This window comes from Loxodonta africana, chromosome X (genome assembly GCF_030014295.1).
Source record: "Loxodonta africana isolate mLoxAfr1 chromosome X, mLoxAfr1.hap2, whole genome shotgun sequence".
Taxonomy (NCBI): domain Eukaryota; kingdom Metazoa; phylum Chordata; class Mammalia; order Proboscidea; family Elephantidae; genus Loxodonta; species Loxodonta africana.
Window position 1 is genome coordinate 57,630,736 of NC_087369.1, and position 21,022 is coordinate 57,651,757.

The following is a 21,022-nucleotide window of genomic DNA, read 5'->3' on the forward strand; positions in this document are numbered from 1 at the left end:
GGACTGAAGGAGGTGGCCTGCAAAAACAAGAAGGGTAGCAGCCTTGAATACCCTGGGTCTGACTGGTGCCTGAGTCCCACAGAGGCATGTGTGTCTTGGCTGGTATGCCTGAGGAGCTGCAGGTTCAAGACTGGGGCCCTGCCAAGCGCCGTGTGCAGGTGACTTCTACCTCCGGCTAGCACTCACCTGAGCCTGGGTAGCCACCCACTGCTTGGCACTGAGTCACTCAAGCCAAGTGTCACACCTCTGTCCCCAGTGGGGGCCACTGGCTCCCCATTGGGGTCTTCGGAGGCTCAGGGACTCTGCATTTGCAACCCTACGGGGTGGTTTTTTAAGGGAGAGACAAGGTTTCCACTTCTTTGCAATTGTTTGCAGGATAAGGACTTTTTGTCTCCATAGGGCCATTTGCACACAATGCAGTTGCACTTACTGTTACAGTTTGTGTGAAGAAAACAACAGCTGTCTTCTCTCTGGAGGCCTTTGTGCCTCCCTGTGGCATTTGCACTGGAAGGACATTTCTGCCTCTGAGGCATGTGAATGGATAAGACAGGGTTTGCCACTTTCCACCTCTATGGAGCCCTTTGCAAAGAAAGGACAGCATCTGCACCTCAGTGGAGAGGTCTGGAGGAGACAATGTTTACCCCACACCTGTAGGGGTTCACACAGAAGTGACAGTGTTTGGGGTGGTGCCCCCAAAATTTCTTTCCCATAATCTTCCCACCCTGAAATACTCATTTCTGGTTCTTTGTGGTTGCCCTTTAAAAAAAAAACTTACAGTCAACACTGAGCATCAGAGAGCAGAAGTGTCTGTGTAGTACGGAAGTGGAGACTAACATAGGCTTTGAGGTAGCCAGGTCTCCGTTAACCTTACTTCCATCCTAGGTTTAGGCCACATGAAGGGGGACTATCTTCCCAAGTGGAGTGACTTATATTCAGAAAGGAGTGGCTCCTTGTGAGGTCAGGCTTCCCAGCCTTGGGGATGGGGATGTATGAGAAGGGGTGTTGGGGTGTGTGGGGGGCCAGGATTGCAACCTGCAGAACCATACCACCACTACCATCCCTGCAACGCTTGTCTACTCATTTTTTTCTAAACCCATTCCTCTGTGTATGATTCATCACTTGGCCCCCACACACCCCGTATATGTACCTCATGTTGATTCATGTCTCCCTCTTGCTTATTCATTCCACAGACATTTTGTGACCCTAATACTCCGCAGTATGTTTTCTCCTTTTCAAAATGGGCGACTGAGACCTTGACATAACTAACATCATGATGAACCTATAGATTTTTCTCCTTCCTCTGCCTGCCTCCTCCTTTGCATACCTTTGCTAATGACTTTGTTCTTTGTTTTGGTCTGATGCAAATAAGTTTGTCTTGTTCTGTCCAGCCACCTGTGACTTAAGACCCCCCCAGCATGGAGATTAGAGCCCAGATGTCTTCACATGTATATCTTTAGCCTGATAAGGAAATGTCTGGCATGTATCTCTTTTAATCTGATAAAGAGTCTCTTGTCACTACCTTGTAATGAATAACTCCTCTGGCCATGCCACCTACTGGCTACAAAGACACTTCTAACCCTTGTAAAAATTCTATATAAGCTCTAATGTAAAATTGCTTTTTGGAACTCCATAGAGACAGTCTGTGTTACTGTCGGGTCCCCAGTAGTATCACTTCCTAAATAAACTTTCTCACTCTTTCTGGCTTGGAGTATGCTTCATTGGCTCGGCTGCTCCAGAGCACAGCACTAATCAGGCAACAATTTACTGGAGCCCATTCTCTGTGGGAGTTCAAGTCCTACCGCTCTGTGCCTTATCTGAGGAAGGGTTCTATGGGTGGTTCAAATCCACTAAACAAAAACCCTAAGGAGTACATAAATAAGCATTTCAAAACTGGCTTTAAATACTCTTCAGGGCACCACACAAAGGGTCTGGGGTGAGAACTTGTTACATGTGAGAGTGGGACTGCAGTGCCCTGAGAGAGAAAAAGGGGACCCATCCATCAGGGCAGCTGGGGTGCCCCATACCCACCCTGGGACAAAGGAGCAGAGAGGGCCCTGGGGCCAACTGGGAGCCAGCCCTCCCTTCGAGGTAGGTCATGGGGGAGGGAACCGAGGAGGGGCTCCCACGGTGGCAGCGGTGTTAGGCGGTCACTTCCTCAGTGATACTGCTGATAGCTGGGATAGCCTGGGGCCGGGGCACCCTCCTTGGGGGGCAGCTGGCTGGGGTCCTCCAGGAATGGGGGTGCTGGGGAGGGGAGAATCAGGTAAGAGCGAGCAGAGAAGGCTAGGTGGAGCATTTGCCACCCCTCCCTGGCCAATGTCTGCCAGGTACTCACCATTTCGGAACTGCTGGGCAGTGTAGCGAGTGAGGAGGATGCCGACACCCTCGATGAGTGCCAACAGGATACCCCCCATCATCGCCGAGCCCACCATGGCCAGTGGGCCACCTGGAGGAGTGGAGGGAGCAGAAAGACTGCGATGGGGGCAGGCAGAACAGGGAAGAAGGGGCTGGGGCCAGGGGCCAGGGGTACTCACTGCGGGCTGCCAGCACAGCACCAGTCAGTGCTCCACTGGTGATAGAATTCCAGGGGTCCTCCTTGCCCCGCATCCGCACCAAGCCACAGTCAATTGTGGAGAACAGGCCACCCCACACTGCAAAGCTACCTAAAGGGAGACCAAGGCCTAGTGTTTCTGGGAACTCCCGAGACTCCACGTACCTGGGTCTGGGGACTTCCAAAGCCCGAATGCTCTGCCCAAGAATGGGGAGAAAAATTCAGAAACAGAGGTGGATGGGAAACTCCCAGGACATACTCCCCGTCTGTTCCCGTCCTGTGGTAGCTCTCATTTCAAGCCATCCACAATGGCCACCAATGCTTTATAAAAAAACCCAGTGCCAATACTTTACAGTGAGTTGAAAAATGTTTACAAGCAGATCCATCTTTTGTATGTTTTTTTAACAATGCAACTTTGATCTTTGTAACCACCACACAGTTGGAACTGTGATCTTGCTTTCAGGGAGGACTAACTAAACCAATCTTTTGCCACTGAGTCCATTCCGACTCATAGCAACCCTACAGGAGAAAGTAGAACTGCCCCATAGGGTTTCCAAGGCTGTGCATCTTTACGGAAGCAGACTGCCATCTTTCTCCCACAGAGCCACTGGTGGGTTCAAACGACAGGCCTTTCAGTTAGCAGCTGAACTCTTAACCACTGCACCACCAGGGAGAAGGGCACAGGTTAGAAAAGCCAGGTAATGAAAATGATAGTTAAAATGTTGACTGAGGGCTTACTGTGTGTCAGGTCCTATTCTTGGTACCGTACGTTATTTGACTTCTAAAATTTTTAATTAGTTAATATTAAATTAATATTAATTGTTAGATTATTAATAAAGTTAATAATGAAATATTAAATTAGTTAATATTAAAGTGCTTAGTACAGCGATCTTAATAACTTCGTATATACTCTGTAAATGTTTGACCCATAAATTACAAAAGTACTGAGGTGGTTACTGTTATGATCATCCCATGTTAAAGAAGTTCAGAGAGGTTAAGCCACTAGACCAAGGTCGCACAGCAGGAAAGAGCCAGGGCCTGGATTTAAACTCCAGGACCCACACTCTCACCCCTCTACTAAATTGTTGGGAAATGTCACCTCCCCCCACCCCAGGAAACCCTGGTGGCATAGCAGTTAAGTGCTACGGCTGCTAACCAAAACGTTGGCAGTTCGAATCCACCAGGCACTCCTTGGAAACTTTATGGGGCAGTTCTACTCTGTCCTACAGGGTCACTATGAGTTGGAATTGACTCGACGACAGCAAGTCTCTCTCTCCCTCTCCCCTCAAGAAATCCCAGGCAGAGTTGGGGCTGGAATCTGGGCACCAACATGATATCTAGACCCAAAGGGGCAACCCTCTCTCCCACCAACTTTGCCATCATATCTCATGTCTCCTGAAGCCTCTCACCTCCAATCTGGGGGGCTCGAATCCTCACAGCGCTGATGCTACCTCTCAACCGGTGCTGAATTCCCTGGGGGAAAGTGAGGAGGGGGGGAATCAGGGCAGGGTGAGGCCACTGGCAGATAGGATTTCTGGCTTTTAAAGGAGGAATGGGGATGGGAGACCCGTTATGGGTATCAGGGCAGAGATATGGAGCAGCCAAGAACTAGGAGGCTGGGGAACACCCCAACATGACTGCTTTCAGAGCTGGGTTGAGAAATTCTAATTCATTCATTCATTCATGCAATAAATGATTATCGAGCACCTACTATGTGCCAGGCACCATGCTATATGCAGGGATACAGCAGTGAGCAAGGGAGACCTGGTCCCTGCCCTTTCAAAGTTCATGTTATAGTGGAATAGTCAATATTGAGTAAGGATACAAACCAATAAACAAAACAGTTCCAGACGGCAATAAGCACTCTAGAGGGAACAGGATGAAGATAGATGATAGTGGCTCAGTGGTCACAAAAAGCCTCTTTAAGGAGGGGGCATTTGTGCTTGACCTTGCTGATGAGAAGGAGACTTGGGCAAAGATCTGGGAAAGTGTTCCAGACTAAGGTGACAGCAAGTTCAAAGGCTGTGAGGCAGGCATGAGACTGGGGTGTTGGAGGAAGAGCAAGGAGATCACAGAGGGTGAAGCAGAGTGGGCAAGGAGGAGAGTGGTAGAAGATGGGCTATGAAAGGTAGGCAGTTAGATTTGTAAGGCATGGTAAGGAGTTTAGCTTTTAAGAGTAACAGGAAGCTATTAGAGAATTATAAGGTGGGACGAGGATCTAATTTCCCTTTTTAAGGGACCCTTCTGGCTGATGTGTTAAGGACAGGTTCTAAGGGGGTAAAGGCAGAAGCTGAGAGATGAGTGAGAAGGCTACAGCAATCATGGGGACTCAGGCCAGAATGGTGGCAGCAGAGGTGGTGAGAAGTTGCTGATTTGGGAATACATGTTTTGGAGGCTGACTACACAGGTTTTGCTTATGGATTAGATGCATGATGGGCTGTGAGGGAAAAAGAGGCGTCAAGAATGACTCCAAGGTTTTTGGCCTAAACAACTAGAAAGAGGGAATTATAATTCCCCGAGATGATGTTGACGGATGAGATTAGGTCTGGGAAGGAATCGGGAGCTCAGTTTTGACTTGTTGAGTTTAAGATTAGTGATCTAAGTAGCAATGTCAAGCAGGCAGTTGGGTATGTGGGTCTAGAGTTGAGGGGAGAGACAGAGCTAGATACATAAATTGCACAGACCTTGGCAAATGGATAGCATTTAAAGCCGTGACATTTGATTAGATCTCCTGGGGTCGGGGGTTGTTGTCAGGGAAAGAAGGTAATTGACTGTGTTAAAAAGATTTTCTCAACTTTGGGGCTGTCCTTCGCTCTGTCAGTTAAACTTCTATCACCTTCCCCTAGCCAGGCTTCTGACGTAGAATCTCCCTCCACGTAAAATTTGTCTGGCTTTGTACACACATCTAGGATTTGATGATGACTGTTTTGACAAGACAACATTTCCACAGAGGAGCCCCAGTTGGGGGTATGGGGGACAGAGGCCACATCTGCAGTTCCCCCAAGACCCTATATCTGGAAGCCAGGCCTGGCACATAATAGGTGAGCAGGTATCAGGATGAATAAGTGCATGTGACTAGCAGCTACATGCAGTTTTCCGAGCAGTATCCATGTGGGCTGGTGAGCCAACCCCCACACCACCCAGGCAAGGCCAGGGCTTACAACAGGGGCATTGCGGAAGCCTTTGATGGCCTGGAAGACTCCACCACCGATGACACCCATGGTGAAGGCTCCACCGCAATCATCCACAATGCGCCATGGGCTGCAAGAGGGAAAGGGAGGAAGAGGTTAACGTGAGCCCTCCCCTATGCCCTAACGCAGAGACTCTTGCCAACGTCTTTCTTCGCCCTACCTGCCCCCTTCCTTCCTTCCCCTTAAGGAATCAGTCAATTGCTTTACCAAAAATGAAATGATACATGCAAAGATTTGGGACATTTAAATATGTGCTATAGGAGTGTTGGCTAGCTAGTACTGTTATTAAAGCAGGTAAGTCGCACTCCCTTCTCCAACAATGGGCGTGTCCAATCGAGCCCCGCCCCCTTCCCCCCATTTAACCATTTAATCAAGCACGATTAGAAAAACCCAAGAGCAGACGGTGGGGAGGATCCAGCACTCCCTCCTTGCCAACAATAGGCTCATTCAGGCCCCGCCCTCCATTACCTAAAGAGACCTGGGGAAAACCACACGTGTAACCCTGCAGATTTCTGCTTGGTGTCGCACCACCACCCCCCCGCCCCGGCTGAATGGATTCGACCAGCGTGTCACTTGTCGTTAACAAAGAGGTGCTGGGAAATACAAAGTCAGGGGCAACGGGAAGTGGTTCGTCCTGTACCGCACGTCCTCCAGGCGCACAGTTGCTGCCCCTCTTAACCAAGTCTGGGTGGGCGGAACCAAGCGAGGAAGCGGAAAGAGATAAGTTTCTAAGTCTCCAGAGTCTGTGAGGTGGAGCTGCGTGGCCGGTGCCTCTCCCGCCCGCATCCCATGGTCGGCTACGGCCCCGCAGCAACAGTCCCTATGCCTGTGCCCATCACCATACCAAGGCTCCCGAGCGTACTCCTCCATGGCGCCGGCGTTCGGCCGCGCAGTCAGGCCAGATCCGGCCGAGCCACGCCCCCAGTGCAAACGCACACAGGCGCGCGAGCTTTCCACCTATTCCAAGACAAGAGTTGAGTCGCTTCACCACACGTAAGTCCAAAGGCACACTCTCATTGGCCACCTCGGTTGCGTCATCTGTCCTCCGCAGCCTCCGAGCGTCTCCCAGTTACTTAAAGGCTCGGGGAGAAAAGGCCTCCGTCTGTGCTTTGGGAGGAGCTAGTCGCGTGGTTCCGGTGATCGTAGCGGTGGCGAAAGGGAGGCGGCCTGTCTGACAGCCTTCCACTGCCCGCGAGACTGTATTGGTAACACCAGGGTGGACGCATTCTTTTGGAGCTGGAGGAGGTTCTGCACTTTGATCCCCCATTTCAGCGCTTTGGTTCCTCCCACCCGGCAGTCTTTGGGGGACGTTGGGTGAGCCCATTTCTGGGGCGCGGGGGAGACACGCTTGACTCCTTTGGCGCTGGGCGGAGCCTGGGCCTGGAAGAGGAACTAGGGACGCGAGCACTAGAGGGTGGATGAGAGTTTGGTGATATTGCCACTTATCTCCTCCACCTTTTAGCGCGTAGGTTTCGTCTGCCCAACTACTGCAGATGGGGAGGTGGGGGTCAGATGAGTATATGCTTGGGGGGAGGCGCTTGGTTACAGGGTCTGGATTCTAATTCTCATCTGATCTGATTTTTAGTCCGTCTGCCTCTAGGTTCGTCTGCTACCCGCTATGCCATTGCCCGTGGCGCTGCAGACCCGCTTGGCCAAGAGAGGCATCCTCAAACATCTGGAGCCTGGTGAGAGCTAAGAGCAGATGAGCCCACCATGTGCCAAGCTTGACAGGCACTTTGTTGTTGATATTGACACTCGATACCTAGTATGAGCCTACTGTGAGCCAAGCAGTGGGATGAAAGGCGTTTTATTGTTAATAATATGGATTCCTGACATCCACTCCTACTATGTGCCAAGGGGGATAGATATTTTAGCCGCCTTAATAATAGTGACAGCTGATGCCTGTTTTGGTTTATTGCATTCCAGGTTCCATGGGGTGATAACAAAGTATCTAATAGTAAGGATAACTGACATCTCCTGCAGTCTCCTGTGTGCCAAATACAGTGTTGATGTTGATACTTTGTTGTTCACAATACTGATAGGTAACATGTACTTCAGGCCTACTGTTGTGCCAGCCACTATACTGATAATATATACCTATATTATTCACCTTATCAGTAAGTAACATGTATTTTGGGCCTAAGGAGCCCTGGTGGTACAGTGGTTAAGAGCTTGGCAGCTAACCAAAAGGTCAACAGTTCTAATCCACCAGCTGCTCTTTGGAAACCCCATGGGGCAGTTCTGCTCTGTCCTGTAGGGTCGCTATGAGTCGGACTCCACTTGATGGCAGTGAGTTTTTTGGGTTTAAGTGCCTGGTGGAGCCCTCGTGGCACAGTGGTTAAGTACTTTGCTGCTAATTGAAAGGTCGGTGGTTCGAATCCACCAGCTGCTCCTTGGGAGAAAGATGTGGCAGTCTGCTTCCATAAAGATTTACAGCCCTGGAAACCCTATGGGGCAGTTCTTCCTTGTCCTGTAGGGTTGCTATGAGTTGGAATCCACTCGATGGCAATGGGTTTGTTTATTTTGTTTTGTTTTGTAAGTGCCTGGCATACACATTACTGTTCACAGTATAAAATAAGGGATAGCAAGAATCTTATCATTTAGGCCTACTGTGCTGCTGCTGTTAATATTTATACTTTATTGTTAATAATATTGAAAGCTGGCATTAATTTTGGCCTACGGTGTGCCAGGCACTGAAAAATACTTCTTATTGCTCATCATATTGAAATTTACATTAACTATAGGTCTACTCTGTGCCAGGCATAGACCTTATGGTTAATAATACTGATAATGATCCTTGATATAATTTTAAGCATATTGAGAATCAGGTCTTGTCCTGATGACATACATCTGAATAACAATACTAATGACAAGAGCTGACAACTATTTTGGACATACTATTTGACAGGTGCTATGCTCTTGCTGACATATACATTTCATTGTTAATTATATCCATAGCTGAAATCTGTTATAGGCCTATTAAGGGCCAGGCACTGAGCTGATAGTATACACCCTTTTTATTCTATTAACTGACATCTATTGCAGGCCTATGTGTCAGGCCCTTTGCCAATACTACACCTTGCCACTCAGGAACTGAATGGCTTCAGAACAATGTTTGGATAAATCCCTTGCTATTCAAGATACAGGGATCAAAAATCCTGTATTTGCCAAGCTTGAGAGCTGAAGAGATTTTCAGAAAAACCCCTTGCTGTCGAACTCATTTTATTCAAATAGATTTGGATAACACAGCGTCACATACTATCTGAACTCAGGCACTGAATAGATATGGATAAGTTTTTTTGATGAATCCCTGTCCAAATTCAGAAATCAGATAGGTTCAGAGAACAGTATGACTTACCATTGGAACCCAGAAACAATAGATTTGGATATTTTTTTTTGATATTCAGATATTTGAATTTTGCAAGCAGTATTTTTATCTGCTTCCTGGCATACACATGGGCATGTGCCTTCCGTGTGTGGTTTGTGACTGGCCAAGTGCATAAGTGTGAGCATATGTGTCCCTCCGGGCCTTGAGACAGGATGAGAATTCCCCTTAACTGTTACCCCCCACCTTGTCCTGCTAGAGCCAGAGGAAGAGATCATTGCTGAGGACTATGATGATGATCCTGTGGACTATGAGGCCACCCGGTTGGAAGGCCTGCCACCAAGCTGGTACAAGGTGTTTGACCCTTCCTGGTGAGTCTGGGGACCTGGGGGGGGGGGTAAGGGGGAATAACTTGTACCCTTACCCTTCCTGTGCTATCCTTGGCCTTGGGGTTTATAGGAGACACAAGGGACGAGATCTGGGGGTCCTCCTTGTGGAGTCCTGACAGGGGCAGGTATGGGCAGAGATTGGGGAGACAAAGGAGAGGACATCTGTACTGACACTCTTCCCCTCCCTCCCTCCCTTGCTCCTATTGCCCCACAGCGGGCTCCCTTACTACTGGAATGTGGACACAGACCTCGTGTCCTGGCTCTCCCCACATGACCCCAACTCTGTCGTTACCAAGTCTGCCAAGAAGCTCAGGAGCAGTAATGTAGGTGAGTTGGCAGATCCAAGGGTGCCTGGAGCAATTCTAGCAGTTTTCAGAAAGGGGTCAGGTAAATTATAGTGGATCAAGGCGAGACCAGATAGGCCCAGCACCAAGCAAGAGAAGTTATTGAAAGCAAAGGCTGCTGGGCCTGGGGTAGGAGGAAGGTCACTTCAAGGCTTTCATGTCCCCAGATGCTGAGGAGAAGACTGACCGGAACCACGAAAAGTTGGACCGGGGTCATGACAAGTCGGACCGAGGCCACGATAAGTCAGACCGGAGCCATGACAAGTCAGACCGAGGCCAGGACAAGTTGGACAGAGACCGAGAGCGTGGCTATGACAAGGTTGACAGAGAGAGAGAGCGGGACAGAGATCGGGACCGGGACCGCGGGTATGACAAGGCAGACCGAGAAGAGGCCAAAGAACGGCGTCACCACCGCCGGGAGGAGCTGGCTCCCTATCCCAAGAGCAAGAAGGGTAAGCTGAGCAGGGCTGGGACTAGGGTGCAGCAAGATGCCTATGGTGCAGAATTTGAGGCACTTACTCATGTTTGCAGGTGCCTGGAGCTGGGGCCTGGGATAAGCATGAGCACAGGATAAGGGTGCTACAGCCCATGGCAGCCAAGTGTTCCATTTTTTACTGCTGGCTGGGGGGTGGGGAGATGTTCAGTAATCAAGGGTTCCTCATACCTGGATTAAAGCCCTCACCCTCCCACTTACTTCCACAGTGGCAAGCCGAAAGGATGAAGAGTTAGATCCCATGGACCCCAGCTCATACTCGGATGCACCCCGGTAAGTGACAACCCCTCATGAGCCCTTTTTTTTCCCCTCATGACTCTCACTGCACCAGTGGACACCATCCCTTTCCTCCTATCTCCTTTCCCCTATTTATCAGTCAGGGTTGGTGGCGGAGGGGGCACCACATCCCACATTTCCACCCCTGACCCTCTATCACCCCCAGGGGCACGTGGTCAACAGGGCTCCCCAAGCGGAACGAGGCCAAGACAGGTGCAGACACAACCGCAGCCGGGCCCCTCTTCCAGCAGCGCCCATACCCATCCCCAGGGGCTGTGCTCCGGGCCAATGCTGAGGCCTCCCGAACCAAGCAGCAGGACTGAACCTTCGCCCTCACAGCCCCGGCTCTGGGGTTTTTAATAAAAGCTTTTCTGTGGATCATGCCTCTGAGGCCTGAGTGCTTCCTTCCCTCTGTCTCTTGAGGCTTCCCAACCCAAGCCAGCAAGATGCAAAACACATTTTATTTGCAAAACTCACCTAAGAAATAGCATGGGGGTGGCAAGGACATGAGGATGGCAGGGCTGGAGGCTGAGGAAGTGCCTCTCCATATCCTCATAACAAGAGAAAAGTTAGTCATGCCAGCTCTGCTTAGGGGCAGAGGTTGGTGGAGACAGGGAGTTTGGTGTCTACCTCACCCCATCCCTAATACTGATCAGAGTTTGGCCCCAGCTGGGCCAGGGCAAGAAAGGAGAATGAGACCAGGCCAACGTCTTCAATCCCAGCAGCTACGAACCCTTCACCTTGGTGAGCAACCTGTGGTGGGAATGGGAAGGAAAGAAAAACACAGAAAGCTGGGATGGGCTGGCAGGTGGGTTTCCTGAGCAAGCGAAGGGCAACAGCAGTGGGGCTGACACCCCTGGGTTAGTAACAGCGCCTACGCGGAGAGTGCGGGTCCCTGGATCAGAAAGCTGCACGTGGACTAAATAAATACAACATCTTTATTTGGCATTGCGTATCCTGACATTTGTTCATTACAGTTCCTTAGAAAACAAACCAAAAAATCAGAACAAATTAATCAAAAATAAAGATCCAATAGCTCTATTTACAAACAGCAAAGAACCCAGGCATCTCCCAGGCGCGCGTGCGCGCACACACACGCGTGCGTGCACACACTGGCATAGAGTTAAGAGGTTAATAAGCTTTGGGGAATGCAGGGGGCAGGTTCCACATTTCATCAATTCTAAGACCCCCCCCATACACACACACACACACACACACACACACACACACAAACAATAAGGGTGCATCATACAGCCAATAGGGTATCAAAAGTGTGGTTGACAGCTCTAATTTTCTTCTCCGGATATCAGAAAATAACTGCATCCGGCAGCTGACAGTGTCTTAGATTGAATGCGATTCAGCCACTGGCAGCAAGGGCCCCCTTACCCTCTTCCTCTACCCTGGATCATTAATTATCTGATTATATTGTTGATCAAAAAAGAAAAAAAAAAACCACTAAAAAACAAACAGCCCCTATGGCACCCTCCCCCAGAAGAGGCTGATGTGAAAATTTCAGCAGCCATGAATAATTGCTCTTTCCTCTTCCTGGGCATTCACAAGAAGCCCAGTTTCAAGGGTCTCGGTCAGAGAAGCAGCCCCAAGGCCACACAGAAGACCAACCTACTAACATGATCCAGTGTGGTTGTGAGGGAGGAGAGAAGGCCTCAAACCATGGGAAACTGAACCCCACAGGTAGGCATTAGTGATTTACTAGAGAGCAGTAGGTTTCTGTCCAATTTGTTCTTAAAGAGGAGGAATGGCTGGGACTCCCAGATGTGAGAGAGGACAACACCAGCAGAGGGAGGCAGACAAAAAAGCTTTGAATGACATCCCCAACCCTGTCCCCAAAGGGGTTGGACTGGGGCAGAGGCAGCAGTTCTAAAAACCCCTCCAGGAAAAAGGGGGCAAGCCTACCAGGAAGGGTGATGTGATGCCTAGCCCTAGTCCCATGCCACATCCCCGACGTCTCAATGACCTGGGAGAAAAGACTGCCTTCCAGCCCCAGAAGAGCCAGGCCCCAGCAGAGACTTGAGACCTTAAGATGCCCAACGCCCTCCACCCCAGTTCCCTCTGTATCTCCCCCCTCCACCACTGCCAGCCCTCACTTCACCAGCACTGACTTTGGCAGAAAGGGCTCCGTGATGAGGTCTCCACGGTGGGAAGACAGCTGCGGCGGTGGTGGCTGCCCCGGAGGCTGCTGGTGCATGCAGGGCCCGGAGACGGAAGCTATGGCTTTGGCTGTACCTCGGGGAAGGCTGTAGAGGTAGACGGCACCGATGACAAGCCCGGCACCAAGGGCGAATAACGGGTCCACATGGAAACCAAAGAGGCGAATGGAGGCAACTGTGGACAGTACTATGGACAGGGAGGTGGCAAAGCCCTTGAGAATGTTGTCGGCGTACTTGACAACAACAGCCACCAGGAGCCCACCAAAGGCCTGGTTGAGCACTACGCCCCAGACAGCAGGCGTGTACCCAAAAAAGAAGCCGCGGTGGGCCACAGCGGTACCCTCAGCCCACCAGAGCCCCACCAGGCCCAGTGCTGTGCCGAAGAGGCCGAGCTGCAGGTTGCGCAGCCACACGGAGCCTGAGCTGCCTTTGAGGATCTTCTCAAAGTAGACACCTGCGAAGCCTGAGGAGAGACAGGAGGCTACCACAGCTGCAAGGCCTACCCCGGGGTTCTGATCCAGTGGCCGTGGGCTCCCACCACCAGCTTGCTGCGCCTGGACAATGGCGACACCAGTGAAGAGAAGCAGCAGGGAGGCCCACTGCAGCCGTGAAAGGCTGCGGTTCAGCATAAGCACGGAGAACAGTGCCGTGGTCAGGATCTTCAGCTGGTACGTCACCTGCGAGTGGCATGTGGAAGGCACTGAGGGCTGACCCTGACCCTGATCCCAATGTGAGCCCATGGGGGACAGCACCTACTGTGGGCCTCCAGGCATAATGGAGGGACAGGGTGGGGGTAGAAGACAATAAAAATAGCAACAATCCCAGCCACTGGCCGCTGACTGACTCCCAGAAAGTACACAACAGGATGGCTATGCCAGGACGTCCCTGGGCACACCCAAATCCACATCCCAACCCCACTACTTCCTAGCTGTGTGACTAGGGACAAAGCATTTGCCCCGTCTGAGCCCTGGCATCATCATCTGTCAGGTAGGACTGATGTATGTAAAACACTTCACACAGTATAGATAATGAATAAATAGTGCGCTTTGTGAGAGAGGGGTCTTGATAAATGGTGTTGATTACATATTAACCAACCATACAGCAATAACATTAGCAAATATTTACATAGCACTTAACTATGTGCCAGGTGTGAGTCTAAGCACTTTACATGAAATAGTTCTTTTAATTCTCACAACCATATGAGGTGTGCACTGTTACTATTACTGTCAAGTCAATTCCGACTCAAAGCGAACTGCCCCCTCCTGATTCCAAGGAGTGGATTCAAACTGCCGACCTTCTGGTTAGCAACTGATCTCTTAACCACTGTACCACCAGGGCTCCGGGCACTGTTAATAACCCTCTATTTTAAAGATGAGAAAATTAAGGCACAGAAAGGTGACTTGCCCAATATCACACAGCTGGAAAATTCACACAGCTGGAAAGTGGTAGAGGTGGGATTTGAACCAAGGCAGCCTGGCCCCAGAATTCAGGATCTTTAAGCACTTCACAAGGCTGCCCAAAAATAGCTTAAAGCTTATTGCCAACCAAGGGCTCTTCACAGGTACTTTTTTTTTTTTTTGTCATCATCCCAGCAGCCCAGTGAGTAGTATTACCATTTCCCTTCCCAATCTTCACTGATGAGGAATCTGGGGTTGAGGGAGTTCCAAGGACATTCCGAAGGTGACACAGCCCCTGCTTTCTGCAGTCCTCCCACCACATCCCATATCCCCAAAACCAGCCAGTTCCCCTGGGGCCATGCTAGGCTTGGGGCTCACCTGGAAAGTGGCAGCTGGTAGGTTGGAAATAGCAACATACTGGAGGTTATTCTGCAAGGTATAGATGAGAGAGGGCACTGCGAGCTTGAGTGTGTCCACATACTGCACAAGGACAGCCTCGTGAAGGAAGAGAACCAGGTGCTTCAGGTTACCTGGGCGGGGGGCAGGGGGGGAGTGGAGTAGGGACTTTTTAGCACCAACTACAAAGATGGGGATGCCCTAAAGGCTAGATCCAGGCCTGGTCCCTATGTCTTCCCCACCAGACCGTGACCCCCAAGGGCAGGAATAAATCCTGTGCTCTGTTTTTCCTACAGCACAACCACGTCCCCAGTAGGCATTTCTAATACTCAGTTAATTGGACACAAAAGAATCATCCAGAATACCATGAGTGGCTAATAATCATAGATCATATTTCACTCATCTTGGAGTCTACCTCCCTGTCATAGAGTCCCATTCAGGGAAAGTCCTCAATACAAGTTTATACAATGAAATAATCATTAAATAGGAACATATGAAGTAGAAGCTCTAGGAGTGTGGATGGAAGACTGTTTTAACATAAACAGAGGAGGGGTTTTAGCTAGACTTATCCTTGCTCCTTACTGGCCTGTAAGCTGCCATTCAACTGCATCTTGCCATCGGCTCTAGACACACCAAGAAGTTGCCCCTGACACATGGAGAATGCAGGTTTCAGCATTAAGGGGAGAGTCCAGTTGGGACCTGCTCCAATGCATAAATGAGAATCATTTACTATATAATAATCCTCGAACACACACATTCAGGGTCTTTACAAAGCTTGCCCTATGTTTTTGCCACTTCATCTTTAAGTCTCAACTGAGGGTCGCTCCTCAGGGAAGACCTGTGCAACCACCGTTTAAGGTTATTCCAGGAGCTCCTGCTGCTGCTTGTTCACAAAACCCTGTGCTTGTCCTTCCTGACACTAAGCCTTGGAGTAATTACTGGTCTAGAATCCCTTACCAAGAACCTCTGGGCCCAGATGGGTTTTGGTATTCAAAGTTTTCCAGCTGTTAGGAAGGTAACATGATACATGTACATGATGTATTACATAACACACCCAACAGGGTCTGGGACTAAACACCATAATCAAGACATTCATATTTCTGCAATGAAATGTATGAATACTTACAGCAAATAGGGCAAATAAAGAACACAAATATACAAAAAGCCCCACACCAGATCAGGCCAGATTTTACTATCAAACTATTTCAGAAAAAAAAAAAAATCTTTTGGGGTTTGGCCTATGATTAAGTCTGTAGCTATTTTTTCTAACCATCTAAAATATCAGCCCTATGAGGGCAAGATTCATGTCTGCATTACTAACATGTGTATCTCCACAGCCAGTGGAGAGCCTGACATATTACGTCTACTCCTAAGTATCTACTGAACCAATGAAGAAATGAAAGGTAGGTTTCTAAACTGCTGTATCCCAGGGACCTGGAGTTAATGAGTGGATAGGAATGTATTCTTCAATGTAAATGCCTAGGGCACAGCCAAATAATTCAGCTCTCTCCTTTCATATGCAATCCCTTTAAAGAGAAACAACTGGAGAACATTTTTAAGTAGAAGCCCTTCAAGGAGGTATTTAAATTAGTAGATAAACTCAACTCCAATTTTTAGGAAATATAGAGGACACAACATGTTAAATGATACCACAGGGTGTCAATCAGCAAAATCCAAACTACCCAAAGTCTGCAGGACAAATGATCTGATTGCTTCAACAAATTAATTGCATCAGAGGGGAAAAAAAAAAGTTGAAGGGGAACCTAAAGATTAACAGAGATTTAAAGGACATGTCAACAGAACACTGCTCTTATTCGAACCTGATTAAAAATTTTAAAAACTTTTTAATGACGTTTAAAAACATTTATAAATTTTAACACTAATTGGATATTTGATTATTTCATTGTTAATATTTGAATTATTAATTTTTTGAGGGAGAACTTAGTTATTATAGTTATTTACTTCAAAATAATAAGGGGCAAGGGGAAAACAGACATAGATTGGCAGTGAGTGGATAATCACTGATGCTGTTGAATGGTAGTGTCCAGGAGTGGACAATCATTGAATCTGGGTGATACGTACATGGATATTCTACTATTCTCCCCAATTTTGCATGCAATTGAAATTCTCCATAATAAAAAGTTAAAAGTAAATAAATCACCAGGTACGAGTCCCCCGCTATCCTGTGGGCTTCTTATGGGCATAGACTGTCTCACTCCTACAACCCACACAGACCGGCTCCCAGAGTCTCAGGAGTATAAAAGTAAAGATGCAGCTACTTATAGCTGGAGGGGTGGGGAAGAAAAAGCTTAGCTGCACTTACTCCCCAGGCATTTTCACAGACACAGATACTCCCCCAACAGACCTTCCATGTGAGCACTCACATATGTACAGAGTCCCTCCTGCCAACCCCAGTGCAGCACCACTCCCGTCCCCCCACTCGTACCCCTCTTCTGTGCGAAGAGCAGCAGCAAGCAGGTGAGACCTTTGAGCACTTCAGCCATAACCACAGCGGTGGTGGCAAAGAAGCGGTCCCCAGGCAATGTGCGGGCATAGCGGATGCTGAGGATGAGGGAGGCATTCTGGACCACCAGCACAGCTAGGGATATGTACTTGAGGCGCCGGTGAGCTGTGGGAACAGAAGGAGAAAGGGGAAAGGAGAGGGTCAGAAGCTGCTGAGGTGTAGCCACACAACCACCTGCCCCTTTCTTCTTTCTCAACCAGGATTCTCCTAGCCACAAATACTTTCACCCTCTGCCTGTTCCACGCTGACCCAATGAGGGCCTGACCCTCCCCCTTCCACTGCCTCAGACACAGGCAAGAGCCAGAAAGGGCCACACCCAGTTCAGCCCATTTCTGGAATGCTTACTGAGGTATCTGGTGGCTGAGCAGACCCTGGACACCCACCTCGACCCCCCCTCTCCCTCTCCTGAGTGAGAAGTAACTCTCCCTCAGATAGAATACCAACAACTACATTCTTTTTTTTTTTTATATGCCTGTCACTGGGTTAAGGGATCTATATGGATTACCTCAATGGACCCCTGTATCACTCTGAATTCCAAAGGAACTATGAGGATTCCCAATTTAGGGGTGAGAAAACAGAAGATTTATATGAAATTATACTTGTATTTAATGAAGGATTGTCTCATGTAAAGAATGATACCCTAATACAAGGAATGAGACCACTGTGTAAGGAATGTACCCCCTAAGTAATGGTCTTTCTCCCACCTAAGAAATGATTCGATTCCCTCACACTCAGAATGGTGTACACCCCATACGGAATGATCCTCCCCACACTCAGAATGGTCTCTCCAACCCCTCCCTCCTATGACAACTGACTCCTCTTGACCCAGAAGGGTCTAACAAATATAATAAGTGATTCCCCCACTGTCCCAAGGTTTGAACCACCATATAATAAATGGTTACCCTACTGACAATAGTCTGGTTCCCTCAACCAGATAGGGAAACATTTCCCTATACTCCACATGGTCCCATCGTCTCTTCCCACCCCCATTCACAACAACAACATTCACCCCCATCCCCGACAAGGAATTATTCCTTGTTCTACCCACACTCACGATGGAACTCTCCCCACTATAAAGAAGGACCTGGCACTCTCAGAACATTCTTTCTCCACCATATACGGAAGGACCCTCCCACCCCAACATACAATGAACTCAACCTCCATTAGGAAGGGAACCCTCCCTCAAAAATGGTCTTCTCCCCCTATAATGAAGGACGTCCCTCTGTCAAAACGGACCCCCTACTCATATAACGAAGGCCCTGCCCCACCCAAACTCACAATGGTCCTTGTCCCTTTTTAAGGAAGTAACCACACCCTTCAGAACGGTCCTTCCATTCAGTAAGGACGACCCCCCCCCACCCTCGGAAGTCTCTTCCTTTTATAGGAAAGGAACTTCACACACACTCAGAATGTCTTTGCCTCCCAAAAATACTCTTCGCACTCAGAGCAGTTTCTACTCTGCATATGCGGACGGACCCCCAAGCACCCTCAGAATGGTCTCTGCTTTGCCTCAACACACTCACAATGGTCCATTCCGTCCTCCCCCACAGACGTAGATCAGTCTATACGGGATGCTCCCTCTTGCTCCAGCGAGGAACCATCCCGCCCCCCAGCGATCCGACCCTCCCCTACTGCGGACTGTTCGGCCACAGCCCGTCTCACCCGCACTCGTGGTCCCAGGCTCCAACGCCCCCGCGGAGACCACCCCTGGCCCGGGTGCCGCAGTTGAGCTGCCAGCCCCAACCGCTGCCATGTTGGCATCTGCCCGGCCTGTCCCCAGGGCAACAGCAGGTCACTTCCTTGTCCGTCACTTCCGCTTCCGGGTCTCCGGCTTGAAGAGGGGAAGTGCAGGGTACGCTAAAAAACGCTAGAGTGGTGGTTTTCTTCGCCTGCTCCTTAAGGCTGAATATGAGGGCATCCTGGGGATTTCCAAATTCCATCGGGACCGGGAGACTGAGGATACGGCCAATTCGGCCTCACACCGACTTTGCAAATCTTTATTGGTCCATTCCACCATTAGACCCGCCCTCTTCTTGTTCCCCCACCTCTTTGATCCCGTTTTCCATTTATCACCCGCACATCCTTTCCCTTCCTCTCATTGGTTCAGTAGCATTGGGTCTGTCCCCTCCCCCTACTTTAAACATCTATCTTGGCTCTTTATTGGCACTTCCCTTTCTGTATCAGAAACTCCTGGGTCCTTCCCAGCTGGACTGAAATTTCATTTTCCTCTCTCCCAGCTAGGCTCCCGCCCCCTAGGGGAGCCGCCGGCAATGAGAGAGGGAAATGAGAATTGAGTATAAGCAGGTGAGGGTCAAGTAGGCAAGCTAGCATATAAAAGTAGAACAATTGAGAACATACAACTAGGAAAGCACAGAATTGAGGCTGAAAGAAGAGGGGAGGACAGGTGAACCACCGTTGAGGATGGAAAAGTGAGATGGCAGCGGCTAAGTCAGCCGGTAAGGGGCAAGCAGGAAAGGGCAGGGCAGGTACGCCAGCAGACAAAGAGGCTCGCAGAGTAGATAGCATTTGAAAGCAGGGCAGGAGGGGACAGCTGAGGTCAGGACAAGTGAAGCCAAGATAAAATAGTGCAGGGCACGTTAAGTCAAGAGTTGAGGAAGTAGAGATGAGAGGATGAGCAGGTAAGGGGAAGTAAAGGGAGAAGCATCTTTTATGTCTCCCAATTATCTCCAGTGGAGCACTTCTGCAAATACTTAACAGCTACGTAAGTTCTAGGGGGGAAATAGCTTTTCTTTGCAGTGCTGCTTCAATAAACCCATACAAATTCTTTAGGTACCACAAGACTGAAAACAACCAAACCCAATGCCATCGAGTCGATTCCGACTCATAGTGACTCTATAGGACAGAGTAGAACTGCCCCATAGAGTTTCCAAGAAGCGCCTGGTGGATTCAAATTGCCAACCTTTTGGTTAGGAGCTGCAGCACTTAACCACTACACCACCAGGGTTTCCAAGACTGAGGCTTCTTCAAAGAGGAGATGTCCATCTAATCTCCCTCTTGGCTCAGCCTACAGTAAACATTCTATAAATGCCTTGCTGGATCTATGAATAGGCAGTCACTTCTGATTCTATTATGTTTATTAAATAGTGGGCCTCCACACATGGCTTTTTAAATCCAGGCAGGGGGGAAAGGGAGAGAGCACATGTGGAACTTCCCTACCCCCAATACATGTGTATTTTACTTTTTTTTTTTTTAATCTGGACAATCCTGGCTCCTAGGCAGCAAGAATCTGCAAAAGTTGGAAAGGAGGGCCCCAGAACAGGTAACAAAACTTATTTCCCCCTTCACATCCCCCCCCCCAAACCATCTGCCCCATTCTAGTCTCTGATGTTGCCAATCTCCCCATTCCTTCCCAAGTCATGGAAGTAGGGTTTTCCTCCCCAGAATAAGAGCACTTGGGATAACAGTGGATCCCCTCACACAAACACACACACACACAAAAAAACCCCACAGTGGATCCCCTCACCAAAAAAAACCCAACCAAACAAAAAAAAAACCATAGAGCCCTGGGATAACAGTAGGGCATTGCCTCCCCCAGAATAAGCAAAGCTGGGCTGAGGTAGGCAGGCAGCTTGACCAAATATGGGACCTTAGACTAAGGGAAAGGGTCCCCTTGTCAAAATATGAGCTGCTGGGGTATCTGAAGGAAAGCACCCTTGCCCAAGTAAGGGCATCTGAACTAAGTGTATGTGCTGATAGTAGGAGGTGCCAGTGTAGGGGTTGCAACTCGTCAGAATAAAAGTCCTGGGGCTTAGAATGGAAGTTAACATCAACCAAATAAACATCCCTAGCAAAACGAGAAGCAAGGAAGTCCCCCCTCCAGAAAAAGAGACCATAGGTTCTCTGAGGAAGGCTCCTTAGCAGGACTGTAATGGGGACTGGGCAGACTGGTATGTCCTCTGACCCCTGATCCCCAACCCCTGTAGTAACACTATAGATTCCCCTAGTAA

At 49.2% G+C, this 21,022-nt stretch overlaps 3 protein-coding genes across 10 annotated transcripts; 1 reads left to right on the top strand and 2 right to left on the bottom strand.

Annotated features, from left to right (window-relative positions):
- Positions 1-1,980: 1,980 nt before the first annotated feature.
- TIMM17B (translocase of inner mitochondrial membrane 17B) lies at positions 1,981-6,845 on the bottom strand. 2 transcript variants are annotated; one of them, XM_003418033.4, is made up of 6 exons: positions 6,587-6,845; positions 5,713-5,812; positions 3,961-4,024; positions 2,535-2,663; positions 2,336-2,446; positions 1,981-2,244 (listed from the first exon to the last, which is right to left on the bottom strand). In XM_003418033.4, the coding sequence occupies exons 1-6, from the start codon at positions 6,610-6,612 to the stop codon at positions 2,156-2,158; spliced, it is 519 nt and encodes a 172-aa protein (XP_003418081.1). In that variant the 5' UTR covers positions 6,613-6,845; the 3' UTR covers positions 1,981-2,155. The 2 variants fall into 2 exon arrangements, with proteins under 2 accessions (XP_003418081.1, XP_023413655.1); XM_023557887.2 differs by having other exon boundaries at positions 2,336-2,663.
- Positions 6,806-11,805, top strand: PQBP1 (polyglutamine binding protein 1). 5 transcript variants are annotated; one of them, XM_010597697.3, is made up of 7 exons: positions 6,806-6,947; positions 7,328-7,427; positions 9,327-9,438; positions 9,671-9,783; positions 9,968-10,252; positions 10,503-10,566; positions 10,736-11,805. In XM_010597697.3, the coding sequence occupies exons 2-7, from the start codon at positions 7,361-7,363 to the stop codon at positions 10,890-10,892; spliced, it is 798 nt and encodes a 265-aa protein (XP_010595999.1). In that variant the 5' UTR covers positions 6,806-6,947; positions 7,328-7,360; the 3' UTR covers positions 10,893-11,805. The 5 variants fall into 5 exon arrangements, with proteins under 5 accessions (XP_010595999.1, XP_003418077.1, XP_010595998.1 ...); XM_003418029.4 differs by having other exon boundaries at positions 6,852-7,056; positions 7,343-7,427; XM_010597696.3 differs by having other exon boundaries at positions 6,853-7,056.
- SLC35A2 (solute carrier family 35 member A2) lies at positions 11,209-21,020 on the bottom strand. 3 transcript variants are annotated; one of them, XM_003418027.4, is made up of 5 exons: positions 18,717-21,020; positions 16,977-17,159; positions 14,513-14,664; positions 12,690-13,414; positions 11,209-11,322 (listed from the first exon to the last, which is right to left on the bottom strand). In XM_003418027.4, the coding sequence occupies exons 1-5, from the start codon at positions 18,805-18,807 to the stop codon at positions 11,295-11,297; spliced, it is 1,179 nt and encodes a 392-aa protein (XP_003418075.1). In that variant the 5' UTR covers positions 18,808-21,020; the 3' UTR covers positions 11,209-11,294. The 3 variants fall into 3 exon arrangements, with proteins under 3 accessions (XP_003418075.1, XP_010595996.1, XP_023413652.1); XM_010597694.3 differs by having other exon boundaries at positions 11,212-11,322; positions 12,690-12,824; XM_023557884.2 differs by lacking the exon at positions 11,209-11,322 and adding an exon at positions 17,381-17,476 and having other exon boundaries at positions 11,490-13,414.
- Positions 21,021-21,022: the final 2 nt, after the last annotated feature.

Bases quoted from the DNA above. Each gene is read 5' to 3' on its own strand.
- TIMM17B (XM_023557887.2), bottom strand. From the start codon at position 6,612: ATGGAGGAGTACGCTCGGGAGCCTTG. The intron at 2,664-3,960 runs GTGAGAGGCTTC...GTCTCCCTTTAG, and splicing joins TCGAGCCCCCCAGATTGGAG to GTAGCTTTGCAGTGTGGGGT. The intron at 2,245-2,335 runs GTGAGTACCTGG...TCCCCTCCCCAG, and splicing joins TGCCCAGCAGTTCCGAAATG to CACCCCCATTCCTGGAGGAC.
- PQBP1 (XM_010597697.3), top strand. From the start codon at position 7,361: ATGCCATTGCCCGTGGCGCTGCAGACCCGCTTGGCCAAGAGAGGCATC. The intron at 9,784-9,967 runs GTGAGTTGGCAG...TCATGTCCCCAG, and splicing joins GCTCAGGAGCAGTAATGTAG to ATGCTGAGGAGAAGACTGAC. The intron at 10,253-10,502 runs GTAAGCTGAGCA...TTACTTCCACAG, and splicing joins CTATCCCAAGAGCAAGAAGG to TGGCAAGCCGAAAGGATGAA.
- SLC35A2 (XM_023557884.2), bottom strand. From the start codon at position 18,807: ATGGCAGCGGTTGGGGCTGGCAGCTCAACTGCGGCACCCGGGCCAGGG. The intron at 14,665-16,976 runs GTACGAGTGGGG...CCCCCCGCCCAG, and splicing joins GCTCTTCGCACAGAAGAGGG to GTAACCTGAAGCACCTGGTT. The intron at 13,415-14,512 runs GTGAGCCCCAAG...TGCCACTCGCAG, and splicing joins TACCAGCTGCCACTTTCCAG to GTGACGTACCAGCTGAAGAT.